The sequence below is a fragment of the Chanodichthys erythropterus genome, chromosome 20, assembly GCF_024489055.1.
Source record: "Chanodichthys erythropterus isolate Z2021 chromosome 20, ASM2448905v1, whole genome shotgun sequence".
Classification (NCBI taxonomy): Eukaryota; Metazoa; Chordata; class Actinopteri; order Cypriniformes; family Xenocyprididae; genus Chanodichthys; species Chanodichthys erythropterus.
This window is the reverse complement of record NC_090240.1, coordinates 14598035-14624874: the sequence shown is the minus strand read 5'-3', so window position 1 is coordinate 14624874 and position 26840 is coordinate 14598035. Positions and strand designations below refer to the sequence as shown.

Here is a 26840-nt window from a genome sequence, read left to right as displayed (position 1 = left end):
AGGCAATGATACTTCCTCAAACCCCACTCGCGGCATTACTTAGAAGAGCAGCTGCAGTGAGTTAACAGAAACAACAACAAACAAAGTTAAGTCTGACACAGAGAAAGGGACTGATATGTAGGGAAATATGTAGATTTCACATGCTCATAACTGCACGAAAAATGCACAGATCATAGATAATGCACAGCATTGTTTAAAACAGATTCTCACGATTAAAATTAATCCAAAATCAACATAATATATTGCGTTGATCACAAGATATTACTTATGGAATGATTTAACATACTTGGCTAAAAACATGTCTCTCATCTTTGCTGGATGCAGTGTGTATCCAATGATCCCGGACCCATCCATGTTTGTTTTCCAACGTGGAATAACACAAAATAGGTATCATCTATCAAACTCAGCTTTTTAATGCATCTAACTATTTTGAAAAACTCCTAACGACTGCTGAGAAGTGCCTCTAAACCGGAGTTTACCACACGTGAAAAAAGAATAATACTTTATTCAACTATACTTTATGCTATCACCACAAAACTTGAACCAGATGCAGCTCACATGTAGGAGAGCATTACCAAAAAAGATTCTTTCTCTGATCTTATTGCCTTCCTGAGTTTATGAGTCTTTACTTTTGTGTATGTCACTCAGAAAGATAAACTCTAAAAAAGCCTTAAGGTCTTAAAGGGTTAAGAGACATCTCAAGGCACTGTAAGGTATTATCTACAATATAAGGTAACAATAATATAATAGGATAACCTTGTTTGAAATGGGTTTTGCTGAAAGAAAAATTGGGTTTTGTCTATCTACTACTAGATACTTATACTATATTGACTAGGTTAAATAGAATTGCATTACTAAAAAGAGACTAAAATACAGTTTATTGACTAAAACTAGACTAAATGTCATCAGTTTTCGTCGACTAAAACTAGACTAAAATTTCATCAGTTTCCGTTGACTAAAACTAGACGAAAATAGTCATGGATTATTCTGACTAAAATAAGACTAAAATGCTCAGACTTTAGTTGACTGAAACTTGACTAGACTAAAAAGAGTATGAACGTGACTAAAACTAATAAAAACTAAAATGACAACTTGACACAAAGACTAGACTAAAACTAAAATTAAAACAGGCCGCCAAAAACAACACTACTGCAAAGCAGTGAATCTTTATCTTTCTTAAGCAATAATGAGATGGATGCCTCAGACATGGTTGTAAGCCGGTGGAGGAGAAAATCTTATAAAATTCGATGGTAAAGCCATCGGGGCCAGGTGATTTACCATTTTGGAGTGATTGAATTGCCTCTTGTACTTCTGTGATTGACACAGGTCTGCCCAAATCATCTGTGGAGCCAAAAATAACACAAGCGAATATTAGTTGATCAAATGGGTTTAGGCCCTTCCAAATTTTTGAGTTGCATTCTGAGGAATAAAGATCAGAGTAGTATTTTGAAAAAAATCTAATTTCCTCCGGGTCAGAAACTGTATCACTGTATCTTTGTCAGGATATTTAACTTTAGGAATCAGCCTAGATGCACGGACAGTTCGAGATTGAAAAAGCTGGCAAATTACTTGCGTTTTACCAAGTAAAAAAAAAATGCTGTCTGGCACTCAACATTTGATTTCAGCTTTGTGAGTTAGAAGTAAATTATACTCTGAATGAAGTTGAAGACATTTTTTATAAATTGTGGGTGAAGGGGTCGAAGAATATTGGAGGTCTAGTTTAGAAAGTTGGTCAGATATTTCTGCCATCCTGGAATTCTCAAATCATCTCAACTGACAGACATATGAAATTATTTGTCCGAACATATAGGCTTTGAATGCCTCCCATAATGTGTTACTGCTGATAGAAGCATCGTCATATATTTCAAAATATATCTTTATATGAGATGCAAGAAATCTCCAGGGATCTGAGAAGCCAACTGTTTAGTAGCATTGTACAACATGGTATGTTTTGAGGAAGACCCATGTGTGGGGTAAAAGCTCCCCTCATCACCTTATGCATTTATTAGATTTATAAACAAGATTAACCACTTGTATGATTTATTTTCACACAAAATCTGTTGCTTTATCAATGTTCAATACATACATATATATTTTTCCTGCAATCATACACTTTGAGAGTAGTGCAAAGCACATTTTTTCTTAATGTGTGCCTTTAGCCCCGTTGTACCCTACATATAGATGTTTCACAAACATAAAAATACAATTGAATAATGAAAACTATAAACTTTAACATCAACAAAGCATTGCTAAGCCATTTTGCATGAGACTATTCTGTACATTTCCACAAGAGGGCGCTACTAGCACTTGAATAACCTTTAACTGTGCATGCAATGCGCATGTGAAAAGCAGCTGATCACTGTGCTAACAATCTTCTGAAATAATGCTTACATTCAACAATTATGAGATGTGCAAAGTATACACAAGCATCTTACGTCAACATAACACTCTAGAATACACCAAATCAAGCAGGGAATACAAGTTGTACATGCTAACTGGTTATTTCCATAACATGAGAATAAACAGCTGATCTCTTAACAATAAACAGGAAATACAGACAATAAACACGCACTTACATACATGCACGCACACTGTAACCCAATGTTAATTTGCATTCTGTGATGATAGAGCACTGATGATTGAGTTAGAATGCAACCGCCGATCTCACTCTCTCGCTTGCGCAGCACCTGCTTGCTACAGTATCTTGCTGACTAGTGCAGTTTCTATAGACTGTACTACTCTCACATTTCTATCAATTAAGTGAGCAGAACACAAACTGTGACTTACTAGTCATACGGTGCGAAGCGTCTTGGAGATGTTCTCCAACAAGAAGATCAGCTCAGATTCTGCTGGGGTTGCAGGCCATCAGCACGGAAGAGCCTAGGTTGCTCACAGAAAAGATTCTAATTATTTATAAAGAGCAGCTTCTGTTCATTACACCAAGACATTAACCATTCATTTAAAGCAAATAATCTACTGATCTAATCTACTGAACCTTTCATGTCCTCGTCGGTACGTCGGAAGCGGTCCGGACACGATGATCCTCGTCACGGGCGATCAGGCTCCTGAAGTCCTGCTTCAGCACCTCCGTCTGCCGCAGCCTGGTGTTGTTCACCCCCACGTGCAGAACAACAGCTCCGATGGTCTCGGCACCATTGAGGATCGTGGGTACCTGCACAGTGACATCAAGAACGCAAGCACCAGGAAAACAATGACTGCGCACATTACCTTTGGCTGTGGTAGCACGGACGTGGCGGATGATGGAGTCTCCGATGACCACGGCGTCGCGTTCCGCCTCACGAAGAGGGGAGAAGCTGTTCCTCGCCGAGACCTCAAAGACCGGGGGCGGCGGAGGAGGAGAGGTCCTGGTCCGAGGCCTGGCTCGTGTCTTCCGCTGCTAAAGAGATGGTGAGATGGTGCCAGAGTGAACGAGGGCTGGGATGAATGCGTTCTGGTTACTCAGGCCCTGTGCAGAGAAACACACAGCATAGAGGAAGCAGGAGTGTTAATATCGCACTGCAAACTTACCAAGGATTGTTGAGCGTCAGCACGGGATTTTTCCAGCGCTGTTTGCCGCTGCCATAGCTCGGCCTGCTTCTCGAGAAGGGTCCGAATCTATTGTTCCACGGCCTCCAGTTCCAACTGCACTGCATGTAGCTCAAATGTGTCCTCACCTGTACACAAAGGTAGAGAAACATCTGATACACTTGCCATTAGAATAGATGAACAGTAATATTGTGAGTGAGAAGCGTACAAACGCTAGTGTGACCACGCCGCTACTGCTAGTGGGCTAAAGCTAGTAGCGAATGTTCGGAAAGTAAGATAAAACTAGCGATATCAAGGCAATCCGAGTGTTTTTTATATAAAATAATGTTGGGGATGTGTTCCCCTGCCATAAAAGAAAGAGTGATAGGTTATAAATTTGATTTTAAGAGACAAAAACAAATAATTAGGAATCAGCTCTACGGAGCTCTAACTCAAACAGTGCAGCAGCAACAAACAGGAAGTGACGTCAGCTACCAAAGAATGTATACCTCTCTTGAATTCCTCAGCTAGCTTTATCTGAGAGCCTTCTTAGTCTCCTCTTCGCCTCAGCTGAAGCAGGTCCAGATCTGCGGGGAACAAATGATTGTTCAAATTTCCTTGAGACAAGGGACAAATAAGAGCAGGGTTTTTTTTCATAGAAAAACTCTAGCAGTGCTCACATTCAGTCTCCTGGAGGACTGAGCGAGCATGCTCCTCACCCAAGCAAATCACGCACAGCTCATGTGTGTCATCAGGTGTCAGGTAGCGCTTACACGGATGAACACACTTCCTGAAAGATTTAGCTGCCATATTGCCTTCAACGTGTCACAACAAACAAACGGCTCCTGAAGACAAGAAAGAGGACGACGTGTACTACAGGTGCCCTATTTACACTATGGTCACACCAAAAGTGATGTCATGGTGCTTCAGACAGGCATTCCCCATTAGTGTCCTAGGACAAAGTGCAAGTTCCCATTCGAAAGGGAACAATTATTTTAAATTGTAATAATATTTTACAATAATAGTTTTTATTGTATTTTTGATTAAATAAATGTAGCCCTGGTAAACATAAGAGACTTTTGACATGCATTGTGTATATATATTTAATTTATTGTGTGTACATGTATTGTGTGTGTATATATATATATATATATATATATATATATATATATATATATATATATATATATATATTTTTTTTTTTTTTTTTTTAAATTCTTAGATTTATAAATGCATTATAGTGGGGAAGTTATAATGTCTGAGTAGGGAAATTTGTTACACATCCTGTGTGCCACTCCCTATATCTGACTGATGTGCCATAAATATGTTATTGCAGATCCTCTGTGGTCAGCGCCCTTGTGCCAAGTATGGTTGCAATGAACACCAACTTCACAAAAGACCAACCGTTGTTTAGCAGTTTTTAAGTATAAACTGGCCTTGGTGTTAATAGTAAATAAGTGTACTTTAGTTGTTTTGGTTCTTTATAACTTTTTTCCCTCTGACTTCCAGTGTCCCAGTCAAAGAAGAGCTTGGCCAACCAACAGGTCTGACTCCTGAAATATCCATGTTAGGCAGCTTAGAGAATTTTGACTCTAAAACGGCATCTGCTGGAGTTTAAAGATGCTTTTCAGCCCTGGAAGGACTTGACGCCACTGTTCTGAACTTTTGTTGAACAAATGACCTTCCAAAATGTATTAGCCACCTTTTTTTTTTTTAAGCCACATAAGCAAAGATTAGCCACTTTTTTAAAATTATTTTTTACTTGGTTTTGTCGAGTCATAAGCATAAACATAGCTTGCTGTCACAAGAACATTTCTCAAAGAAACTACATGGTTTGGGAGAAATATACATGGAAGAGTGTGATATTAAGTCTTCATTTACGCCACTCTTTTGAGAGCATTTCACAGAAACACAGACACTATAATCCAACTACTGAAAATGTATGTCTACGAATGTGGCACATATTTTCTACTTTCTGTAATGCACTGATATTCAAATGTGTGTTGTTTTGAAGGACTGGACTGTTTTTAGTAGTCTGGCTTTTTTTTTTCGTGCATTTGTCTGTCGGCAGACCACATAATGACCTCCAGACTTGGTGTTCCCTTTCAGTCGGTCACGTTCGACGTACGTCAGTAGTGACCGACGAATTGGGATATCGCTTAGAGAGCCCTATCATCTTCGTGTAAACTAAAACAAGCCAATGGAATTGGCGTGCGATATTTGCATAATGCGCACCGCCCCCGTCAGGTGTATATAAATAGGAAGCAGATGCAATCGCACTCTGTCTTTCGCTTCGGAGCCATTCACTGGTGTCCTGTTTAGAAGACTCCTTTCTTCGTGTGTTTTTTGTTCTAAAACACTGCCTCAGAAGAGGATCTGCAGCGAGCTTCGGTGCTGGTGAAGAGGGCACGTTCAGCGAGGTCGCGAGTGTCCGAGGAGCTGATCTATAAGCTCTAAACTGCTGTTTTCACAGCAACACAAAGAGTGTGTGTGTAGTGACCTGACACATCGCGTCGCTCCCTGGGTGCTTCAGCACGAGTGAGTTGACTTCCCCTTCTAAAAGAGCTTTACAGACGAACCCTGACAGTATGTCATTTCGTCTGTGCGTTACTGGGTGCGGTCGTTCCCTGGTCCCTGCTGATGGGCACAATCGCTGCATCTCGTGTTTGGGTGTTCAGCACGCTGAAGCAGCTTTTGTGGATGGTTCATGTTCCCATTGCGGGAACATGACCATCGCGGTGCTGAGGTCGAGGCTCTCCTTCCTGAAGTCTCAGGAAGCGGGAGTCCCCTCTCCTATGCCGCGTTCGACTGTTTTTTCCGGCCCCGGGAACCGGAATGACGGTACGGCGCTGTATAGGAAGGGCGACCTGAGGATAACGATCCGCTCGGATTGCTTCATATGAGACCGCTTCAACACTGGCTCCGCGGCCGGGTCCCGAGATGGGCGTGGCAGTGCGGCACGCTCCGTGTCCCCGTGACACCGAGCTGCCGTCGCACCCTTGTCCGGTGGTTGGACCCTTCGTTCCTGTGGGCCGGAGTACCCCTCAAACGAGTGTCCAGGCACGCTGTGGTCTCCACAGATGTCTCTGCCACGGGATGGGGGGCCACGTACAACGGGCATGCAGTGACAGGTCTTTGGACGGGGCCTCAGCTGCATTGGCATACCAATTGCCTCGAGTTGCTAGCGGTTCGTCTTGCGCTGGCCCGCTTCAAGAAGCTGTTGTCAGGCAAGCACGTTCTAGTCCGCTCACAAAGCACTGCGGCCGTTGCATACACCAACCGTCAAGGTGGTCTACGCTTCCGTCGCAAGTCGCAACTCGCCCGCCATCTCTTGTTGTGGAGTCAGAAGGATCTGAGGTCCCTTCGGGCCACTCGTGTCTCCGGTGTGCTCAACCGTGCAGCCGACGAGCTGTCACGGCAGCATCTACTTGCGGGCGAGTGGCGGCTCCACCCCCAGGCGGTCCAGCTGATTTGGCAGCGTTTCGGCGAGGCCCAGGTAGTCCTGTTTGCCTCCCCGGAAACTGCCCTCTGCCAGTGGTTTTATTCCTTGACCGGCGGCACACTCGGCACGGATGCCCTGGCACACAGCTGGCCCCCGGGTCTGCGCAAACATGCGTTTCCCCAAGTGAGCCTTCTCGCACAACTCATGTGCAAGGTCAGGGAGGACGGGGAGCAGGTTCTGTTAGTGGCTCCGTACTGGCCCACTCGGACCTGGTTCTCAGACCTCATTCTCCTCGCGACAGCACCTCCCTGGCCGATTCCTCTGAGGAAGGACCCCCTGACTCAGAGATGGGGCACCCTGTGGCACCCGCGTCCCGATCTGTGGAACCTCCACGTATGGTCCCTGGACGGGATGCGGAGGTTCTGAGTGATCTCCCGCAAGCGGTCGTAGACACCATCACTTCCGCTAGAGCTCCTTCCACTAGGAATCTCTATGCGTTGAAGTGGAACCTGTTCGTCGAATGGTGCGCCTCTCGCCGAGAGGACCCCCGATCTTGTTCGGTCAGATCCGTGCTTTCCTTTCTGCAAGATGGGTTGGAGCGAAGGCTGTCTCCCTCCACCCTCAAGGTGTATGTTGCCGCTATTGCCGCACATCACCATGCAGTTGAGGGTAAGTCCCTGGGGAAACACGATCTGATCGTCAGATTCCTGAGGGGGGCCAGGAGACTGAATCCTCCTCGCCCTTCCTCCGTACCCTCTTGGGATTTGACCCTGGTTCTCACAGCTCTCCGGGGTCATCCCTTTGAACCTTTGAAATCAGTCGACCTGAAACTAATGTCTCTTAAGACGGTTCTTCTGGTTGCATTGGCTTCCCTGAAGAGGGTAGGGGATCTGCATGCATTTTCGGTCGACGAAACGTGCCTAGAATTCGGGCCCGGTGATTCTCACGTCATCCTGAGACCCCGGCCTGGATACATCCCCAAGGTTCCTACCACTCCCTTCAGAGTTCAGGTAGTGAACCTGCAAGCGCTGCCCTCGGAGGAGGCAGACCCAGCCCTAGCTTTGCTCTGTCCCGTCCGCGCTCTGCGCGTTTACGTGGACAGAACGCAAAGCTTCAGGACCTCAGATCAGCTCTTCATCTGTTACGGAGGCCAGCAGAAGGGAAAGGCTGTCTCCAAGCAGAGGATGGCCCACTGGATAGTGGATGCCATCGCCTTGGCGTACGAATCCCAGGGCGTGCCTTGCCCGCTCGGGTTGAGAGCCCACTCCACCAGAGGGGTGGCCTCTTCCTGGGCGCTGGCTCATGGCGCCTCGCTGACAGATATCTGTAGAGCTGCGGGCTGGGCGACACCAAACACGTTCGCTAGGTTTTATAGCCAACGTGTAGAGCCGGTATCCTCACATGTACTCGCATCCACTAGTCGGTAGACGTGTTGTACCCACTCTAAGTGTCGGCTTGCAATGCCATTCCCGCCACTGGCCGGATACGTGCATACTTTCACTCCAGTCATGTTCCCCGCTTGGCGAACCCTGTCGAGTTCCTCCGCCTCCCCCTTCGGCTCGGACATTGCGGAGTGTCTGATGCCAGACCTACATCCGTCGCTGACGCTGTCTGTTGGCTGGGGCCCATATGCCGTGACCCCTCTACGTGAGCGGTCCCATATGTGTATTTTCCACGGTTTAAAACTCCCTACGGGCCGAGTCCGTGTCTTTCCCTTAGCAGAGCCAGCTCTGCTGTCACCTGTCAGATGAGTCTCCCCCTACCAGGTGGAGCCATCCCAGGGACTCCATATGCGTACTGCCCCCCGGGCCAGTCCATGTGTGTATTTCCCACGTAAACTCCTCCCCCATTGGGTAGGTAGTGGTCTCCGCAGCGTCCCTTACGGGTTCGCTTCCCCAGTGTGTCTAGTTTACTTAGTGGGTAGTGGTTAGACAGCAGTAGACTCTCTTGGTGTAAGCTCGCCCCCTTCACCACCAGCCGGTGCTATGGGCGGCTGAGCTTGCGCTGGGCACTGGAAGGGGTTTCGTAACTGTAGCGCTTTAGTTGGGATCCCAATTCGTCGGTCACTACTGACGTACGTCGAACGTGACCGACTGAAAGGGAACGTCTCGGTTACGTATGTAACACTCGTTCCCTGAAGGAGGGAACGGAGACGTACGTCCCGTCGCCACAGTTTCTGTACCCTCGCTGTAGCGCGGACACCAGTTGTCTCCTCAGCGAAAAACAGAGTGCGATTGCATCTGCTTCCTATTTATATACACCTGACGGGGGCGGTGCGCATTATGCAAATATCGCACGCCAATTCCATTGGCTTGTTTTAGTTTACACGAAGATGATAGGGCTCTCTAAGCGATATCCCAATTCGTCGGTCACTACTGACGTACGTCTCCGTTCCCTCCTTCAGGGAACGAGGGTTACATACGTAACCGAGACGTTATTGTATTTGAATTCTTAAGCATCTCTTTAACACTGGTTAACTTTCCAGTAATAAACTGACTGGAAGCCCATAAATTGTTGGGAATGGTTCGCAGAGATTTTTTACATGCCTTGAGAGATTTTGAGTAAGAATGTATTTTTTTTTTCAATTGTAACATTCAGTTTGAATTAATCTAAATCCTTCTATAATCTGTTACATGACATGGTAGTTTGTATACACATACACCCATCAGGCATAACATTATGACCACTTTCCTAATATTCTTTTGGTCCCCCGTTTGCTGCCAAAACAGCCCTGACCTGTCAAGGAATGGACTCTACTAGACCCTGAAGGTGTGCTGTGGTATCTGCACCAAGATGTTAGCAGCAGATCCTTTAAGTTGTCCTGTAAGTTGTGAGCTGGGGATTGAGATCTGGGGAATTTGGAGGCCAAGTCAACACCTCAAACTCGCTGTTGTGCTCCTCAAACCATTCCTGAACCATTTTTGCTTTGTGGCAGGGTGCATTATCCTGCTTAAAGAGGCCACAGCCACCAGGGAATACCTTTTCCTTGAAAGGGTGAAGGTGGTCTGCAACAATGCTTAGGTAGGTGGTACGTGTAAAAGTAACATCCACATGGATGGCAGGACACAAGATTTTAGCCCTGATGAAGGCCTGTGTGCCGAAATGCATTGGCAAACTAAAATATTTATCTTTTAGCTCCTTTTTTTTTTATTTTGACCCCTCGACGCCACAAGTGTTGCTGGTATTGTCCATAATTTTCTTTTTTTTTTATTCCATGCACCTTGTTGAGCGTGTGAAGTTGCACCAGATTAATTATACTATCATTTACAGGACCCAAGGTTTCCCAGCAGAACATTGCCCAAAGCATCACACTGCCTCTGCCGGCTTGCCTTCTTCCCATAGTACAACCTGGTGCCGTGTGTTCCCCAGGTAAGTGACGCACACGCACCCGGCCATCCACATGATGTAAAAGAAAACATGATTCATCAGACCAGGCCACCTTCTTCCATTGCTCCATGGTCCAGTTCTGATGCTCACGTGTCCACTGTTAGTGCTTTTGGTGGTGAACAGGGCTCAGCATGGGCACCCTGACTGGTCTGCAGCTATGCAGCTCCATACGCAACAAACTGTGATCTATTGTGTATTCTGACACCTTTCTATCAGAACTTCTTAACTTCTTGAGCAATTTGAGCTACAGGAGCTCGTCTGTTGGATCGGACAACACGGGCCAGCCCTCAATCCTCACATGCATCAATGAGCCTTGGCCGCCCATGACCCTGTCGTCGGTTTACCGCTGTTCCTTCCTTGGACCACTTTTGATAGATACTGACCACTGCAGACCTTGGCCCTTTTTCCTGTTTTAACACATCAACTTTGAGGACAAAATGTTCACTTGCTGCCAAATATATCCCACCCACTAACAGGTGCTGTGATGAAGAGATAATCAGTGTTATTCACTTCACCTGTCAGTGGTTATAATGTTATGCCTGATCACTTGGCGTGAACCGTCTACTTATAGACACCCACAAATTTGTACTCTACTAGGTGTTTCTCCACTTGTTCAACAGGTCTCTAGTGTTCCACTTCAGCACTATTACTTGGGAATGAACGTAAGTTCTCTAGTGCTCCACTAAACACTATCACTTGATAATAGAACTACGATCTCTAGTGTCTAGAGCAGGTATCAGACAGACTCCAAACAATGCCTTTGAATATGCTTTAATCATGGCGGGAGGATCTCATATCCATCACAGAGAATCCCACTGGCAAAAAGAATACAACAGTTTTTTTGCTTGTTTGTTTGTTTGTTTTTTATATGATTGGTTCTACATATGTGCAATTCAGAGAAAAAAAAAAAAAAAAAAATCAGCTAAAGTGTTGGTACATTTTGTTTTTAAAAGCATAAAAATGTTAAGCCTGAAAGAAAAGGAAATTAACAACTTGATTGATTTAAGTAAAATAACTAAAAGAAGGTATGTATTATGCAAAATCAATCTCATTACTCTTTCCGGTGGTTAAATCGGCAGATTTTCACTGCATGCATGTTTGAGGAACATTTCTGCTCAGCAGGGCACTGGCCATCATGGGAACATTATTTGGAGTCCTCTTCAGTTGGGAATATTGACTGCAAGGATAGAGATTCAGATTTAGTCTGGCCATTTAGTAGCATTCAGCCTCAGATGTACAGCACAAAACACTCAAAGCATGAATAGATAGAATTCAATTCACTCCGTGAGTAAAACTAAGTATTATTCATCATCTTTATTCATTTTGTAAAGCCACCCTGTGTCTGTTACAGTGATATAGGCTGAATTCAGGTACTTTTGACATAGAGAATATAATATAAAATAATACTTATTATTATAAAATAAGACACAAACTGAAAGGCAATGAAAAAGATGCCCAAGTATTAATATAATATAATATAACAATATAATATAACATTTTATAATCCATTAGTTTACATGAACTGACTGAAAAATCCTTTGGAAGCATTTATTAAGAAATAATTGACGACAGGCCATTGAATTATTAGAAAATAATGCACACCCGAGGTGGTAATGTGGTCACGATAAGAACACCTCGAGTGTGCATTATTTTCTAATAATTCAACAAACCGGAGTCAATTATTCCGCTTCAAATTATTTCCATGTTTTTTGGAAATAATGTTTTGTTTTTATCCAATTGTTAACTACATTTATTTGCTTGGTCAGTGTCATCATGGGTTTCGGTTATTTTGCTGTTGTAGGCTGCAAGGACCTTTGAAGTAACTGAAATCATTTGGCCAAGTGATATCAAAGACTAGAATAACACAAGACGCGTCACTCATATTGTTTTGAATGGGAGAAAGTGCAATGCACAATATGGCGGAATAAGTCCCGCCTTCCAAATAAGAGCCAATCGGTGATTGGTAAAGTCACACAACACTGCAGCGGCCGTTAGAAGCTCCGGTTCCTGTAGAAACAGTCAGATGCTCGCCTCCGAAATGAGACACAAGAGATGTGCATTTAGGACTCCGCATGCGTATTAGCTTGATCCAGCCTGAATAATACTTGACAGTTGTTGTCAGATTTCATTGGTGATTTCAAATATGAAATTTAATCGAAAGCTTGACAAACAGTTTTGGAGAATTTGGTGTTTCCCCATTCAAAGTGATAGGAGCTGCACTTGCATGCCCGAGAGGCGTTTCAAAGATGGTCGCCGAGTAAAATTACTTGTCTTAAAGGGACTTTGGTGATATGGAACTACTTTACTAATATTTTAATACAATATAACTTTTTAAAATTATATAATATAAAATGTAATGTAATACCTGTATCTGGAGGCATACATTCATGTCCACATCCAGTGCTGCAGCATTTCTCATTGTTGGCACAGTCACTGTCATTGACACAGTACTCTTCACACATTGGTACTATATAATATCTGCGTGGACACACTCCTGGCTTTACTGTAATACAGACACATGACAGAGAAACCATATCACTGAATGCTGAATGTCTTTTTCACTGGGGTTATTGGTTCTTTTGTTTTTGTAGCCTTTTGTAGGACCTTTGAAATAACTGAAATCATTTGGTGAAGTGATATGGAAGTGTAATGCGGTCAAGACCTGCCTGGAACTACTTTAACCGTGTATTTCACTGAAAATAATTGCACACCTTAGAACATTTGTCAGCCAATCAGATTCAAGCATTCAATAGCCCCGTAGTATAATAATATAATATAATATAATATAATATAATATAATATAATATAATATAATATAATATAATATAATATAATATAATATAAAATAATATAATATAATATAATATAATATAATATAATATAATATAATATAATATAATATACCTTTAACTGGAGGCATACACTGACGTCCACATCCATTGCTGCAGCATTTCTCATTCTTTGCACAGTCACTGTCATCGTCACAGGGCCTGAAACGTATCCGGGCACACATTTCTGCTTCATATTGTCTGCGTGGACACACTCCTGGCTTTTCTGTTATACAGACACATGACAGAGAAACCATATCACTGAATGCTGAATGTCTTTTTCACTGGGGTTTGTGGTTTAAATTAGTAGTATTTTTTTAGTAACTTTTATTTATAGAGCACATTTTTAATTCAGCCTGCACTGACCAAAGTGTTGTATAAAACAATCATAAAATAGGCCTACAATAAAATATAAAATAAAATAGAATAAAAAATAAAGATAACAATTACTAATCCATAATTCAATAATCGGGAAAGACTAAAGAGTAAAGATATGTCTTGAATCTAGATTTAAAAACAGAAATAGAGGGAGCACTCTTAATGTCAGGTGACATCTGATTCCATAACCGTGGATCAGCAACTGCAAAGGCTCTGTCACCTTTCGATTTAAGACGTGACCATGGGACATGTAAGAGAGCTTTATTGGCAGATCTGGGTGACTTAGGAACTGAGTAGATTGTAAGGACCTTTGAAATAACTGAAATCATTTGGCGAATGATATGAATGTGTGTAATGTGATCAAGTCCTGCCTGGAACTACTTTGGCCGTGCGATTTCCTGAAAATAATTGCACACCTTAGTACGTTTGTCAACCAGTCAGATTCAAGCATTCAACAGCCCCGTAGTATAACATAACATAACATAACATAACATAACATAACATAACATAACATAACATAACAAACATAACATAACATAACATAACATAATATACCTATAACTGGAGGCATACACTGACGTCCACATCCATTGTTGCAGCATTTCTCATCTTTGGCACAGTCACTGTCATCGGCACATGACACGAAACGAATCATGGCACACATTTCTGCTTTATATTGTCTACGTGGACACACTCCTGGCTTTTCTGTATTACAGACACATGACAGAGAAACCATATCACTTAATACTGAATGTCTTTTTCATTTGCTGTTTTAGGCTGTAAGGACCTTTGAAATAACTGAAATAGTTTGGTGAAGTGATATGGAAGTGTAATGCGGTCAAGACCTGCCTGGAACTACTTTAACCGTGTATTTCACTGAAAATAACTGCACAACTTAGAACGTTCGTCAACCAATCAGATTCAAGCATTCAACAGCCCTGCAGTATAATATAATATAATATAATATAATATAATATAATATAATATAATATAATATAATATAATATAATATAATATAATATAATATAATTGTGGCGAGGGGGGCGTGGTTCAGCGAGGTCTGCAACCGGAGAGAATGGCGGGAGACGCGTGGTAAGTGAGTGGCTTGAATACAAATCACGAACACCTGTTTCTCATTGCAGTGATTGGCGCGGAGACAGGACAAAACGCCGTGAGAAGCAGGAGTGTGTGAGAGAGAGGGGAACTGTTGACTGAGTCGAGTCGAGGTTCGTGGAGTGAAGCCCTTGTGGATAGTGTAAGCCCAACGTGGAGTGAAGCCCTTGTGGATAGTGTATACCGAACCTGGAGTGAAGCCCTTTGTGGATTGTTTATTTTCGTTGTTGTGCGTTGCACAGTCCTTCTGTTTGACATTCAATAAAGACTCAGTCACCAGTTGTTCGTCGTCCCTGACCACTTCCTTCCCCACTACGAACTTAAGTTTACTACACTGGTGCCGAAACCCGGGAAGGAAGTCGGTGTGCACGTCGCCATGCAATCGTCGTCCTCCGCCACATTTGCGGACATCATCGCGTCCCTCGCGGTCCTGCACCGCGAACAACAACAGGCCCTGCTGGAGTTAAGAGGCGACCAGGAGCGGTGTTTTCAAGCCATCCTACAGACCCAGCAGGAGGACCGCGAGGCGTTCCGGAGCTGGATGGACCGGGAGGTTCCCCGGGAGCCCATCGAACCGCCCGCTGTGCCTGTCCACCTGCCCTTAAATAAGATGGGCCCACTGGATGATCCAGAGGTGTTCTTAGACCTCTTCCAGAGATCCGCGGAGGCGTGTAAATGGCCGCGGGACCAGTGGTCGATGAGGCTGGTCCCGCTCCTCTCAGGAGAAGCACAGGTGGCGGCACAGCAGCTCCCCGTCCCGAACCTCCTGGTCTATGAAGACCTACGACGGGCCATCATCCAGCGGGTCGGTCGGGACTCGTGCCGCAAATGGTTGCTGGCTGAGGGAAGCGACGTGGACCTGGTCGTCGATCGCGTGGTGCTGGAGCAATTCATCACTCGGCTCCCGAAAAAGACGGCCGAGTGGGTCCAGTGCCACCGCCCCACGTCGCTGGACTCAGCCATCCAACTGGCGGAGGATCATCTGGTGGCGTGCCAAGGGGGCGGCGAACCCCTTCCAGCTGCCTCTCTCTCTCCCTCTCTTTTGTCCCCCTCTCTCTCTAGACCTGTCCCTTTCCCTAGGTCTCGTCCGCCCGGCCCACCTCGTGTTCCGCCCCGAGGGCGGGGCGGAACGGGACAGGCACCTTCCTACGGACCCAGAGCCCCGCCCAGGGGGGCGGGACTCCCTGCTGCCGGGGCGGACCCCGCTCCTGCTTCCCCCTCTCTCCGCGCCATGTATTCAGCCCACTCTCTGCCACTGGAGCGGCGGGCAGGTCTGGGCCGGCCTGTTGGCGGTGCGGGGATCCGGATCATTTTGTGGATAAATGTCCGGTTATGGAGGTCGGGACGGTGATCCGGGTCCCCGACGATCCTCAGGCCGCCCCTGGTCAGGCTGGCGGGTACCAAATACCTGTGAATATCAAGGGGGGTACCTATCAGGCTTTGGTGGACTCGGGCTGTAACCAAACCTCTCTCCATCAAAGCCTGATTTCGTCTGGGGCATTGGATACAGGCCGCATGGTTGGGGTTCGGTGCGTGCACGGGGATGTGGTAAGATATCCCGTAATGTCCGTCATAATTAAATTTAGGGGACAAAAGCATAGTGTTGAGGTGGCAGTTAACCCGCACCTCCGGCATCCGATAATTTTGGGGACGGATTGGCCCGCGTTTAAACAATTATTGGGATGTCTATGCTCGGATGCCTCTTGGGGGGAAAGAACGCGGGGTGAGCAAGCGCGAGTGCAGGTCGGAGAGACTGATCAGAGACCGGAGAGTTCTGCTGCAGGGGATCTGAGTGAAGCCGGAAGACTAATTCTTCCGGAACGCGATGATTTTCCCCTGGAGCAGTCTCAGGATGAGACATTAAAAAATGCTTTTGATAGGGTCTCGATGATTGATGGTCAGCCTCTCCAGCCTGGACGTCCGCTTGCTTACCCATATTTCGCGATTATAAAAGATAGGTTGTATCGAGTGACCCAAGACACTCAGACAAAAGAAGATACAACCCAGTTATTAGTGCCAAAGAGCCGCAGGGAAATGCTTTTCCACGCGGCTCATTCTAATCCAATGGCGGGGCATTTGGGACAGGCAGCGACACTAAATCGTCTCATGACCCGGTTTTTCTGGCCGGGCATTCACGAGAATGTACGCAGGTGGTGCGCGTCTTGTCGTGAATGCCAGTTGGTGAACCCACCGGCCACCCTAAAAGCGCCATTGCGCCCACTTCCCTTAATGCAGGTCCCCTTCGAGAGAATTGGTATGGACCTCATCGGGCCATTAGAACGATCAGCAAGGGGACATCGCTTTGCATTAGTCATTGTTGATTATGCAACACGATATCCTGAAGCAGTGGCTCTCCGCAACATTTCTGCTAAAAGTGTTGCGGATGCACTGTTTCGCTTAATCTCCCGGGTGGGGATTCCAAAAGAAATCCTCACTGATCAAGGCACGGCGTTTATGTCACGCACGTTACGCGAACTGTACGAATTATTGGGCATTAAATCGGTTCGTACCAGCGTCTTTCACCCACAAACGGACGGGCTGGTCGAACGTTTTAATCGCACGCTTAAATCCATGATTCGTAAGTTCGTGCAAGAGGACGCCAAAAATTGGGATAAGTGGTTGGAACCTCTGTTATTCGCAGTGCGAGAAGTCCCGCAAGCCTCCACGGGGTTTTCCCCCTTCGAGCTTCTCTTTGGGCGCCAGCCCCGTGGGGTGCTGGATGTCCTCAGGGAAACTTGGGAGGATGGACCATCTCAGGCCAAAAATGAAATTCAGTATGTGCTGGACTTGCGATCAAAACTCCACACTTTGGGGCGGCTATCAATGGAGAATTTGTTACAGGCCCAGCACAGACAGAGCCAACTGTATAACAGACGGTCTAACCTACGTAAATTCGCACCGGGGGAAAAAGTGCTTGTATTGCTCCCTACTTCCAGTTCGAAATTACTTGCAAAGTGGCAAGGACCCTGTAACAAGGTTAGTAGATGTGGGAAGAAGGAGGCGGGAACCGGCGAACGTTCACCAAAACTTTAATATAAAATAAACAAACAAAACGAAAGTAATGCCGGCAGACCCTCGCGGACGTCTGCCGGCCACACAAACATAACAAAACATAAAATAAAGTCCAGGCCTGGTCCTCTCTCGTCCTTCACTGATGTCGCTCCTCCTTTTATGCCTCCGGAGCTCCTCCGTGAGAGACTCGAGGCCGGCACGCCTCGCAGGTGACGCTCATTATCACTCGCGTCACCGGCCTCGCGCCGTTCCCTCACGGCTCTCGCCCGCCCTGCTCGTCACATACCCCCAACGCCCCTCGCAGGCCGGGGGGTACCTCCGAGACTGCGCTTTACTCCCCCCCGGGGCCTGTCTCGGCGGCCGCAGCACCTGGGGGTAAGGACAGACGAGACGAGAGAAAGGAGACGGAAGCAAGGGGAGCGACAGGACGAGAGAGGGGAGAGAGGAAAAAGAAAGAAAAAAAAAATGCTGGGTCCGGCTCCCAGACACACTGCCGCTCGGTCCTCAGCCTGCCAAGAGGCTCTTCTTCGCGGTGCCATGCGGTGGCACTGGACGCTCGGTGGACGGCCCGATCCTCGACCGCCTCCTGGCGGCCGGCGATGGCTCCTCCGACTGAGGGCAGCCGGCAGCGAGTCCCCCGTCCCCTGCTCCTCCCCTTCATGGCGGACGGCAGCAGGCTCCGGCCCACGGCAGACGGCGGCGACTCCTCCGCTCCCTCCAGGTCCAGGACGGCAGCCACCCCACCTCGTCCCAGGAGCACGGCATCCGGGTCTCCGTCCCACCTTTCACAAGGCTCCAGCACCACCGCCTCGGGCAGCCTTTCGCGGTCTTCACTTCCGCGCTGCCCGAACTCCGCAGCACCGCGATCCCCCTCAGCAGCGAGGGCTCTCCGACAGCATGTCCCTCCTTCCTCCCGGGTTTCGGCACCAATGTAACAAGGTTAGTAGATATGGGAAGAAGGAGGCGGGAACCGGCGAACGTTCAACAAAACTTTAATGTAAAATAAACAAAGAACAAAACGAAAGTAATGCCGGCAGACCCTCGCGGACGTCTGCCGGCCACACAAACATAATAAAACATAAAATAAAGTCCAGGCCTGGTCCTCTCTCGTCCTTCACTGATGTCGCTCCTCCTTTTATGCCTCCGGAGCTCCTCCGTGAGAGACTCGAGGCCGGCACGCCTCGCAGGTGACGCTCATTATCACTCGCGTCACCGGCCTCGCGCCGTTCCCTCACGGCTCTCGCCCGCCCTGCTCGTCACAGACCCTTTGAGGTCACACGGCAAGTCGGCGAGCTCGATTACGAGGTGGTACGGTCCGACAGGAGGGGGGCACGTCAAATCTATCACCTCAACCTACTAAAAAAATGGAATGAGGCAGAATCAGTGATGCTGGCGACGGTGATTAGTGGGGAGGATGATCTCGGACCAGAGGCGAATGTAAAAACTCAATCTCTCGCTCTGGTCCCGGGGGGAGATCACCTCTCGCCCTCCCAGCTCACTGATTTATCCAAATTGCAAAAGGAATTTGCAGACGTGTTCTCTCCCCTGCCGGGGCGTACGAACCTTATTCAGCACCATGTCGAGACGGAGCCGGGCGTGGTGGTTCGCAGCCGGCCGTATAGGTTACCTGAACACAAAAAAAAGGTAGTTCAGGACGAATTAGAGGCAATGCTGAAAATGGGAGTAATAGAAGAGTCCAGCAGTAACTGGGCGAGCCCGATAGTTTTGGTCCCTAAGACCGACGGCTCGGTTCGTTTCTGTGTGGATTATCGCAGGGTGAATGCAGTGTCGAAATTCGACGCGTATCCAATGCCGCGGGTGGACGAATTGCTTGACCGGCTAGGTGCGGCTCGATTTTATTCGACACTGGACTTAACGAAAGGGTACTGGCAGATCCCCTTGTCGCCTTTATCCAAAGAAAAGACAGCTTTCACGACGCCGTTCGGATTACACCAATTCGTTACGCTTCCGTTCGGGCTGTTCGGGGCACCGGCTACCTTTCAGCGACTCATGGATAAGATTCTCCGGCCCCATGCTGCGTATGCGGCTGCCTATCTAGATGATATTATTATCTATAGTAACGATTGGCAGCGGCATATGCAGCATGTGAGGGCCGTCCTGAGATCGCTGAGAGGGGCTGGGCTCACGGCCAACCCGAAGAAGTGTGCAATTGGGCGCGTGGAGGTAAAGTATCTGGGCTTCCACTTGGGGCATGGGCAGGTGCGTCCCCAAATTGACAAGACGGCAGCGATTGCGACCTGTCCGCGCCCCAAGACCAAAAGGAGGTTAGACAGTTCCTCGGGCTGGCGGGATACTACAGAAGGTTTGTACCTAACTATTCGGCCCTCACCAGCTCGTTGACTGATCTAACTAAAAAGGATGCTCCAGATACGGTCCAGTGGACGGAGCTGTGCCAGCAGGCCTTCACCCAAGTAAAGGCTGCTCTGTGTGGCGGGCCACTACTTCACTCTCCTGACTTTTCTCTCCCCTTTCTATTGCAGACTGACGCGTCGGACAGAGGGCTGGGTGCTGTCCTGTCCCAGGAGATAGAGGGTGAGGAGCGGCCGGTACTGTACATTAGCCGTAAGCTCTCTAAGAGAGAAGCTAAGTACAGTACCGTAGAAAAAGAGTGTCTGGCTATCAGGTGGGCCGTCCTCACCCTCCGCTATTATCTCCTGGGACGGGAATTCACTCTCTGTTCGGACCATGCTCCCCTGCAGTGGCTCCACCGCATGAAGGATACCAACGCGCGGATCACTCGTTGGTATCTGGCTCTACAGCCTTTTAAGTTCAAGGTGGTCCACAGGCCGGGTGTTCGGATGGCTGTGGCCGATTTCCTCTCCAGAAATGTGGGGGGGGGGGGGTGGGGGCTGCCGGCCGGACGGCTCCCCGGCCTGAGTCGGGCGGTGGGGGTATGTGGCGAGGGGGGCGTGGTTCAGCGAGGTCTGCAACCGGAGAGAATGGCGGGAGACGCGTGGTAAGTGAGTGGCTTGAATACAAATCACGAACACCTGTTTCTCATTGCAGTGATTGGCGCGGAGACAGGACAAATCGCCGTGATAAGCAGGAGTGTGTGAGAGAGAGGGGAACTGTTGACTGAGTCGAGTCGAGGTTCGTGGAGTGAAGCCCTTGTGGATAGTGTAAGCCCAACGTGGAGTGAAGCCCTTGTGGATAGTGTATACCGAACCTGGAGTGAAGCCCTTTGTGGATTGTTTATTTTCGTTGTTGTGCGTTGCACAGTCCTTCTGTTTGACATTCAATAAAGACTCAGTCACCAGTTGTTCGTCGTCCCTGACCACTTCCTTCCCCACTACGAACTTAAGTTTACTACAATAATATAATATAATATAATATAATATAATATAATATAATATAATATAATATAATATAATATAATATAATATAATATAATATACCTTTAACTGGAGGCATACACTGACGTCCACATCCATTGCTGCAGCATTTCTCATTGTTGGCACAGTCACTGTCATCGCCACATGACACGAAACGAATCAGGGCACACATGTCTGCTGCATATTGTCTGCGTGGACACACTCCTGGCTTTTCTGTAATACAGACACATGACACAGAAACCATATCGCTGAATGTCTTTTTCACTGTAAAAAAGTTGTATATATTATTGGAATATGTTTTACAAGAAAGAGATATTTCAGTCTTTAAAATGTCATGTTTTATTCAATGTGTTGCTTGCTTTTTATTTTTTATTGGTATTATTTTTTAACTTTACCAGCAATTTCTGATCTAAAACTGTTCCTACACCAATTTTGTTTTTCAGAGTTCCTTTTGAAAGACCTTTATTATTATCCATTTCTAATTGAAACTCACTGAATGGCTCGTCACTGAAAGCAGGCGGCACACACACGGCCCCAGAGCATCTGTATCCTCCAGAGCAGTCTCTGTCAGAAGCACATCCTCGACGGGACCCCACGATCTTCACATTCCCAGGAGAGTAACCGGCCACTACAGAAGAGCATCATTATGGGAGACCAGCTTGTAATAAATGTTTGTTTCATCTGTAAGTCAGTGGTTTAGCAATGTCTCTCAAGCTAATTCACATCTGAAAAGTAGACTTTACCCCTAAACTGTGTCAGTTAGTGTCATATAAAAAGTCTGTAACACCAGTTGCAAGCAATTGTATCTGTCAAAATTCAGTTTAATAATTTTAATCCATGACAAAAACTTAACAACCTCACACTTTTACTGAAGAAATTATAAGTTATAATTAGCTCACCATGTTATTTTGCCTATTATAGTTATTGTTAAAACGTGAATACAAAACATTTTTTTGTTTTTGTTACAAAACATATCTGGTAAAGATTTTGTAACCATATTAATATTAATGTTTTTGTTTTACAGTACAAAATAATACCTATATGTGTTTTCCTTATATGATGGAATATACATGTATAAAAAGTAATAGATAAAACATAAGAGATAACTTACATATATGACTTTATACATTTATATAACTTTATATGAATTATTTAAACTGATGTTTGAAGTTCATCTTTCACTGAACGACTGTACTGTATGTTTGTAAATTGTAATGTGCTGAAATGTCATATTTTGTAAGGCTCTTTTATTAATTTCTTCAGGCTGCGTAATGAAGTTAAAAAACATGGATCTTCTCACCTGTGAAGTTTTCTCCTGGAGCAGCATCTGTTGTGCTCAAGCATCCAGACAGACACAATAACACAGCGCAGTACACTCGAGCTGTCATCCTCTCGACCTGCGATCACACAATGAACTCTGCTGGAAAATCATACTTTTCTCAGAACGAGAAAGTATTTGAGTTAGCACTCAACCAATGGCATAAGTTTGGGGCGGGTTTAGGTGAACAATAGAACACGTGGGAACCTTGAGTAATTTTAAGGACATTTGGGAAACTACATTCAATGCCAACCTGAAACTAATCTCTTACACAATGGCTAATTTTCCCAAAAGTAAACTGAATGGAAACACCTCATTTGTGCATGGAGTTTTAGAGGACAGTTTTTCCCTGAAGAATTTTGAAAGAAAGAAAGCCCACATCTGTCATCTACCCACCCACATTGCTGTAACAAATGATAATATGCATACAATTTATACTGGGGACTGTTGCAACATTCATTAAAATCATTCTTTAACACCACTTTGCAATTTCTTTATTTTATTTGTGCACAGACAGGGTCTTCAAGTTAAATTAACTGTATAAAGACTAGTAAAGGTAAAATATATTTTCAAGTAACAGCCATGTATTGATTAATTATTATTATAAAATTGAACTACAAAATAGTTTTTAATCAAAATAAAGACACTGAAATTACACAACACTAGTTATGACAAGCTTTTACATTAATGTTGTCATAGGGGACAGTTGCAACAACATGTTCCTGCTGTCCCTACACTGACATGATAAAACTTGCTATGATAGCTTGACACAATAGCCTTGACACATGATAGCTGCCTTTTAGAAAACACTGATTAAAATTATTTGACTTTATAATATTCACACAAACATTTTCGACTGTATGACAAAAACTTAGATGTAATTTAATTAAGAAATAGATAATAATTAAGAAATTAGATATTAAATGTAATACATTTAATGTGAAACTTAAGCTTAAGTCAGGTATACAAATACAACAAGGTTATAGTATGGTCTTGGTGTTGTTAAAACAAATTTACATATCGTCACTGTCAGGCGGAAAACTTGTATTTAATTAAACACTGTCATTGAAGTTGGAATTGTGGCTTTATGGTCAGACACTTGTGTGTGTCATTATAATAACAATTTATGAAAATATGGCTCAAATTGAGTTACGAGGTTTTTGACCAGCGAATGACAGATTTTGTCTGTCACTGGAACAGCCGCATCTGAGACAAGTTACGTTTTCATCATTACGTTTTCACCTATGGTACAGGATATAAAGTTTATTGTAGCTATATGGGCACTCAGTTTTCTTGTTGTTGAAATCTCAAGATCAAAATCGTGAAAGATCAAAGATCAAAATTTAAAACAGTATGATTCAACTAGATGACAATCTCTGTGAAATTCATGACGGCTGAAAATAAAAGTTCTGTGTGTCACACCAAAACCTGATTCAAGTTGAATATTTTAAAGGATACAAAAATAGTGTGCCTACCTGTAACACTTAATTAACAAGTGCAAGTTGTTAACATTTAATGCAAAAAAGTTTAAAAGTGTAGAGTTAGTATTAATTCCACAGGTTTCTTTAGTAACCTAATGCTTTCAGAAACATCCCTCATATTCAAATAAAAAAATAACAATCCTGAATGCTTAAAGAACATCTTTTGCTCTTATCCCTGATCTGTTCAAAAAATACTTTAAAAATGCAGTTCATACATACACAGTGACCTGAAGGATGGAGACAGGGATAGCTGCAGGTTTAATTGACTAATTGACATACCGGAATGGTATGGGCATAAAAGAAAATGTGCCAAAAGGTGAATTGCTACAACAGAAACTAACCCCTAACCACACCCTGACAGACAGCTTTCACAATGAATGATAAAGAGCTTTCTCTGTGCCCTACCTTTCATCACACCCATTAATCCAACCTGCAGATATCCACATTTGAGCTGTGTCTCAATTCAGAGGTCAGATGGCCCAGTCTGTTGTTATTGGTCTACTCTGCTCTGGTTGGTCAATTCAAGCCGTTGAGTCCTCATCCTGTGGAAATGCATACAAATTGAATTTTGTACTACAAGGTTTGAGGATCAAAGTGTAGGGAACAGCACAATCCAGGGCCCAGTTTATGGCCGGACCCCTCTCTGTCCGTAACAGCGGACAAAGGTTTGCTACATTTTGATTGGATCTTGGTGGACTAACACAAACAAGCAGTCCAACATCAGATAAAGATGTAAGGACAACATCCAGACACCTCTTGCGTTCAGTCTGCGACTGTAATCGCAGACTGAACGCAACTGGCTCTGACTGGACGTGTTTGAGCGCGATCAGTCATAAGTATCAATTTACATTCATAATCGGCCTTACAATCGTTAAGTGTGTGCGCGGCTTTAGAGGGCAAGAAGAAGACCTCTTGTACCAAGCCTGGAAGGACAGGACTTCTCATTGGTCCACAGGCAGTTTCTGCCCTTCACCCATCTTCACCAATCTAGAGACTACTTCCTAAGGTTGGCCACAGACCCGCCATAAAAATTCCTCAGGACCTCAGCAGCAGTGGGTGAAAAAAAGAGAGATCACAAAGATCCATCCAAATCCTTTCAAAACTATGTTTGAAAACCTCAGAACTGATGCAAACTACACATCTATTCCATACTTATCCACAGAAAAAAGCATTCTCAGTGACAGCTATTTGTAGTGCAACATCTGACACAAATTCATCTGTTAATGTACAATTGAATGACAGTTCAAACTTTTTCCATCATGTTTAGTCTCTATTTATTTAGAATATTGCCAAAGGTATTCTGGTGCTGGTTTGGAAAGTGAGAAATGCATTGGTAAACTTTAAAGAGACTGTAAAGACGTCCAACTTTGTGCTTTATGCAAATGAGTTCCACAGGGGAGAGAAGGGTGGGCCACACTGTGTGTGTTCCCTCTGATGCCAGCGGCCAATCACAGCACTCGAATGGGGAAGTGCCAAACTGCAATCTCCTCATCGGAAAGGGATAAAGGTACCCTTTCAACAGACACTCCTCGTTCTGGGTCTCAACTCTGTAAGGAGTGAGACACTAACAGATATGCTGTTCTGAGTCCTGGCTTGCAAAGCTGAGACACTAACAGATACAACACTTTTCTGAGCCTGAGACGATAAAAGGTCCCACGATCTGAGTCTACAGCTTGTGAGGCAGCAACAGAGATGACCACGTTCTGAGCCTCCAGCCTGTGAGGAAAGAGACATTAACAAACACTACGTTCAGAGTTTCTATCCAGCGAGACAGTAACAACATCTGCAACAATAGCAAACCTTCACTCCAAGGTACCTTCGTCTGCGTGTTCCAGATTGTTAAGGACCTTCTGCACCTACACCAGGGCCTCATCTGCGTGTTGCAGATTTTGGGACCCTTTGGTGCTCCAGGAGATCAGCATCCTGCTTCGTGTTCAAGACTGTTGAAACAGATTCTGGCTGCTCTCCCCACTGCATTGTCACCCAGCACAACCAGTGGAGGACGTCACCGTCATTGGACTCAACCATGAGGAACGTAAATATCACTTAACCAAACCTCTTTCCAGAGACCTTGGCATTGTTGTATATTATCACTATATAATTTTCCTAATTCCCGTTAGAAGTAATATAGCTGACGTTAGTTAATAACAAATAATCTCTTATTTATTTGTTTGGTGCATAATAAGGTTCTCCACCTTATTATTTTCAGAGAAACAGTTATAAGATCATAAGTCATAAGATAACGTAACTCTCCCATAGCCACACCCAACTTAATCACTTGTATTCTATGTAACTTATGCACTTTATTCCTTTATCATTCATGGTATTCATTTAGTAGTTGTGTTAGTTATTCTTGTTTATGTTTTGTAAATGAGGTTTGTGAATTTGTGTCCATTTTAAATGATTTTGTTGACGATTTGAAATTTACTGTGGAGGTTAATGTTTCTAGGGTACATTTTCTAGATATGTGGGTACAAAAGAATGAAGGTCAGTTGATTACAACTCTGTTTACAAAAGAAACTGATCGCAACACGTTGTTACTTGCGACCAGCTTCCATCCTACTTCTTTGAAGAAGGGTCTACCCAAGAGTCAGTTTTTTAGATTGAGGAGAATTTGCCATTCAGATACAGATTTTATTGAAAAATCGGAAATTATGAAAAAGAAATTTTTAGATAGAGGGTATCCTTCTGAATGGATTGACGAAGCATTCAGTACTACTTTTCAAAAACTCGTTCTGATTTATTAAAAAAGAGGTCAAGAAAAGGGAAAAAGCATTCCTTTACTTTTATTACGACCTATTCTTCGAAGTCATTCTTGATACGTTCCACTTTTAAAAAATATTGGTATTTATTATCCTCTGATCCCGAACTGAGTACAATTTTCCGACACCCTCCATTGATTGTATTTAAACGAGCAAAAAATCTGAAAGATCATGTAGTACATGCTCGTTTTCAAAGTGGTATTGCTAGGTCTTCTCAGAAATTAATTAGTCCATTACAAAA

The 26840-nt window shown here is 44.8% G+C and overlaps 1 protein-coding gene across 5 annotated transcripts in view; it reads right to left on the bottom strand.

Annotated features, from left to right (window-relative positions):
- The window catches only part of LOC137008850 (whey acidic protein-like), a 27838-nt gene extending 5384 nt beyond the window's left edge, over nucleotides 1-22454 (bottom strand). The window contains exons 1-12 of one of the 5 annotated variants that reach the window (XR_010892813.1): nucleotides 22339-22454; nucleotides 21532-21666; nucleotides 21102-21251; nucleotides 14116-14265; nucleotides 13259-13408; nucleotides 12720-12857; nucleotides 11410-11531; nucleotides 4035-4112; nucleotides 3529-3674; nucleotides 2996-3397; nucleotides 2788-2903; nucleotides 1279-1341 (exon numbers count right to left, since the gene is read on the bottom strand). Coding sequence is in view for 1 of the 5 variants with exons in the window: in XM_067370576.1 (XP_067226677.1) it covers nucleotides 11515-11531; nucleotides 12720-12857; nucleotides 13259-13408; nucleotides 14116-14265; nucleotides 21102-21251; nucleotides 21532-21666; nucleotides 22339-22426 (828 nt within the window). In the remaining 4 variants the exon portion in view is untranslated. Of the gene's footprint in view, nucleotides 1-1278; nucleotides 1342-2787; nucleotides 2904-2995; nucleotides 3398-3528; nucleotides 3675-4034; nucleotides 4113-11119; nucleotides 11532-12719; nucleotides 12858-13258; nucleotides 13409-14115; nucleotides 14266-21101; nucleotides 21252-21531; nucleotides 21667-22338 lie in introns of those variants that run through there. The other 4 variants (XR_010892812.1, XR_010892814.1, XR_010892815.1 and 1 more) reach the window with 4 other exon arrangements.
- Nucleotides 22455-26840: the final 4386 nt, after the last annotated feature.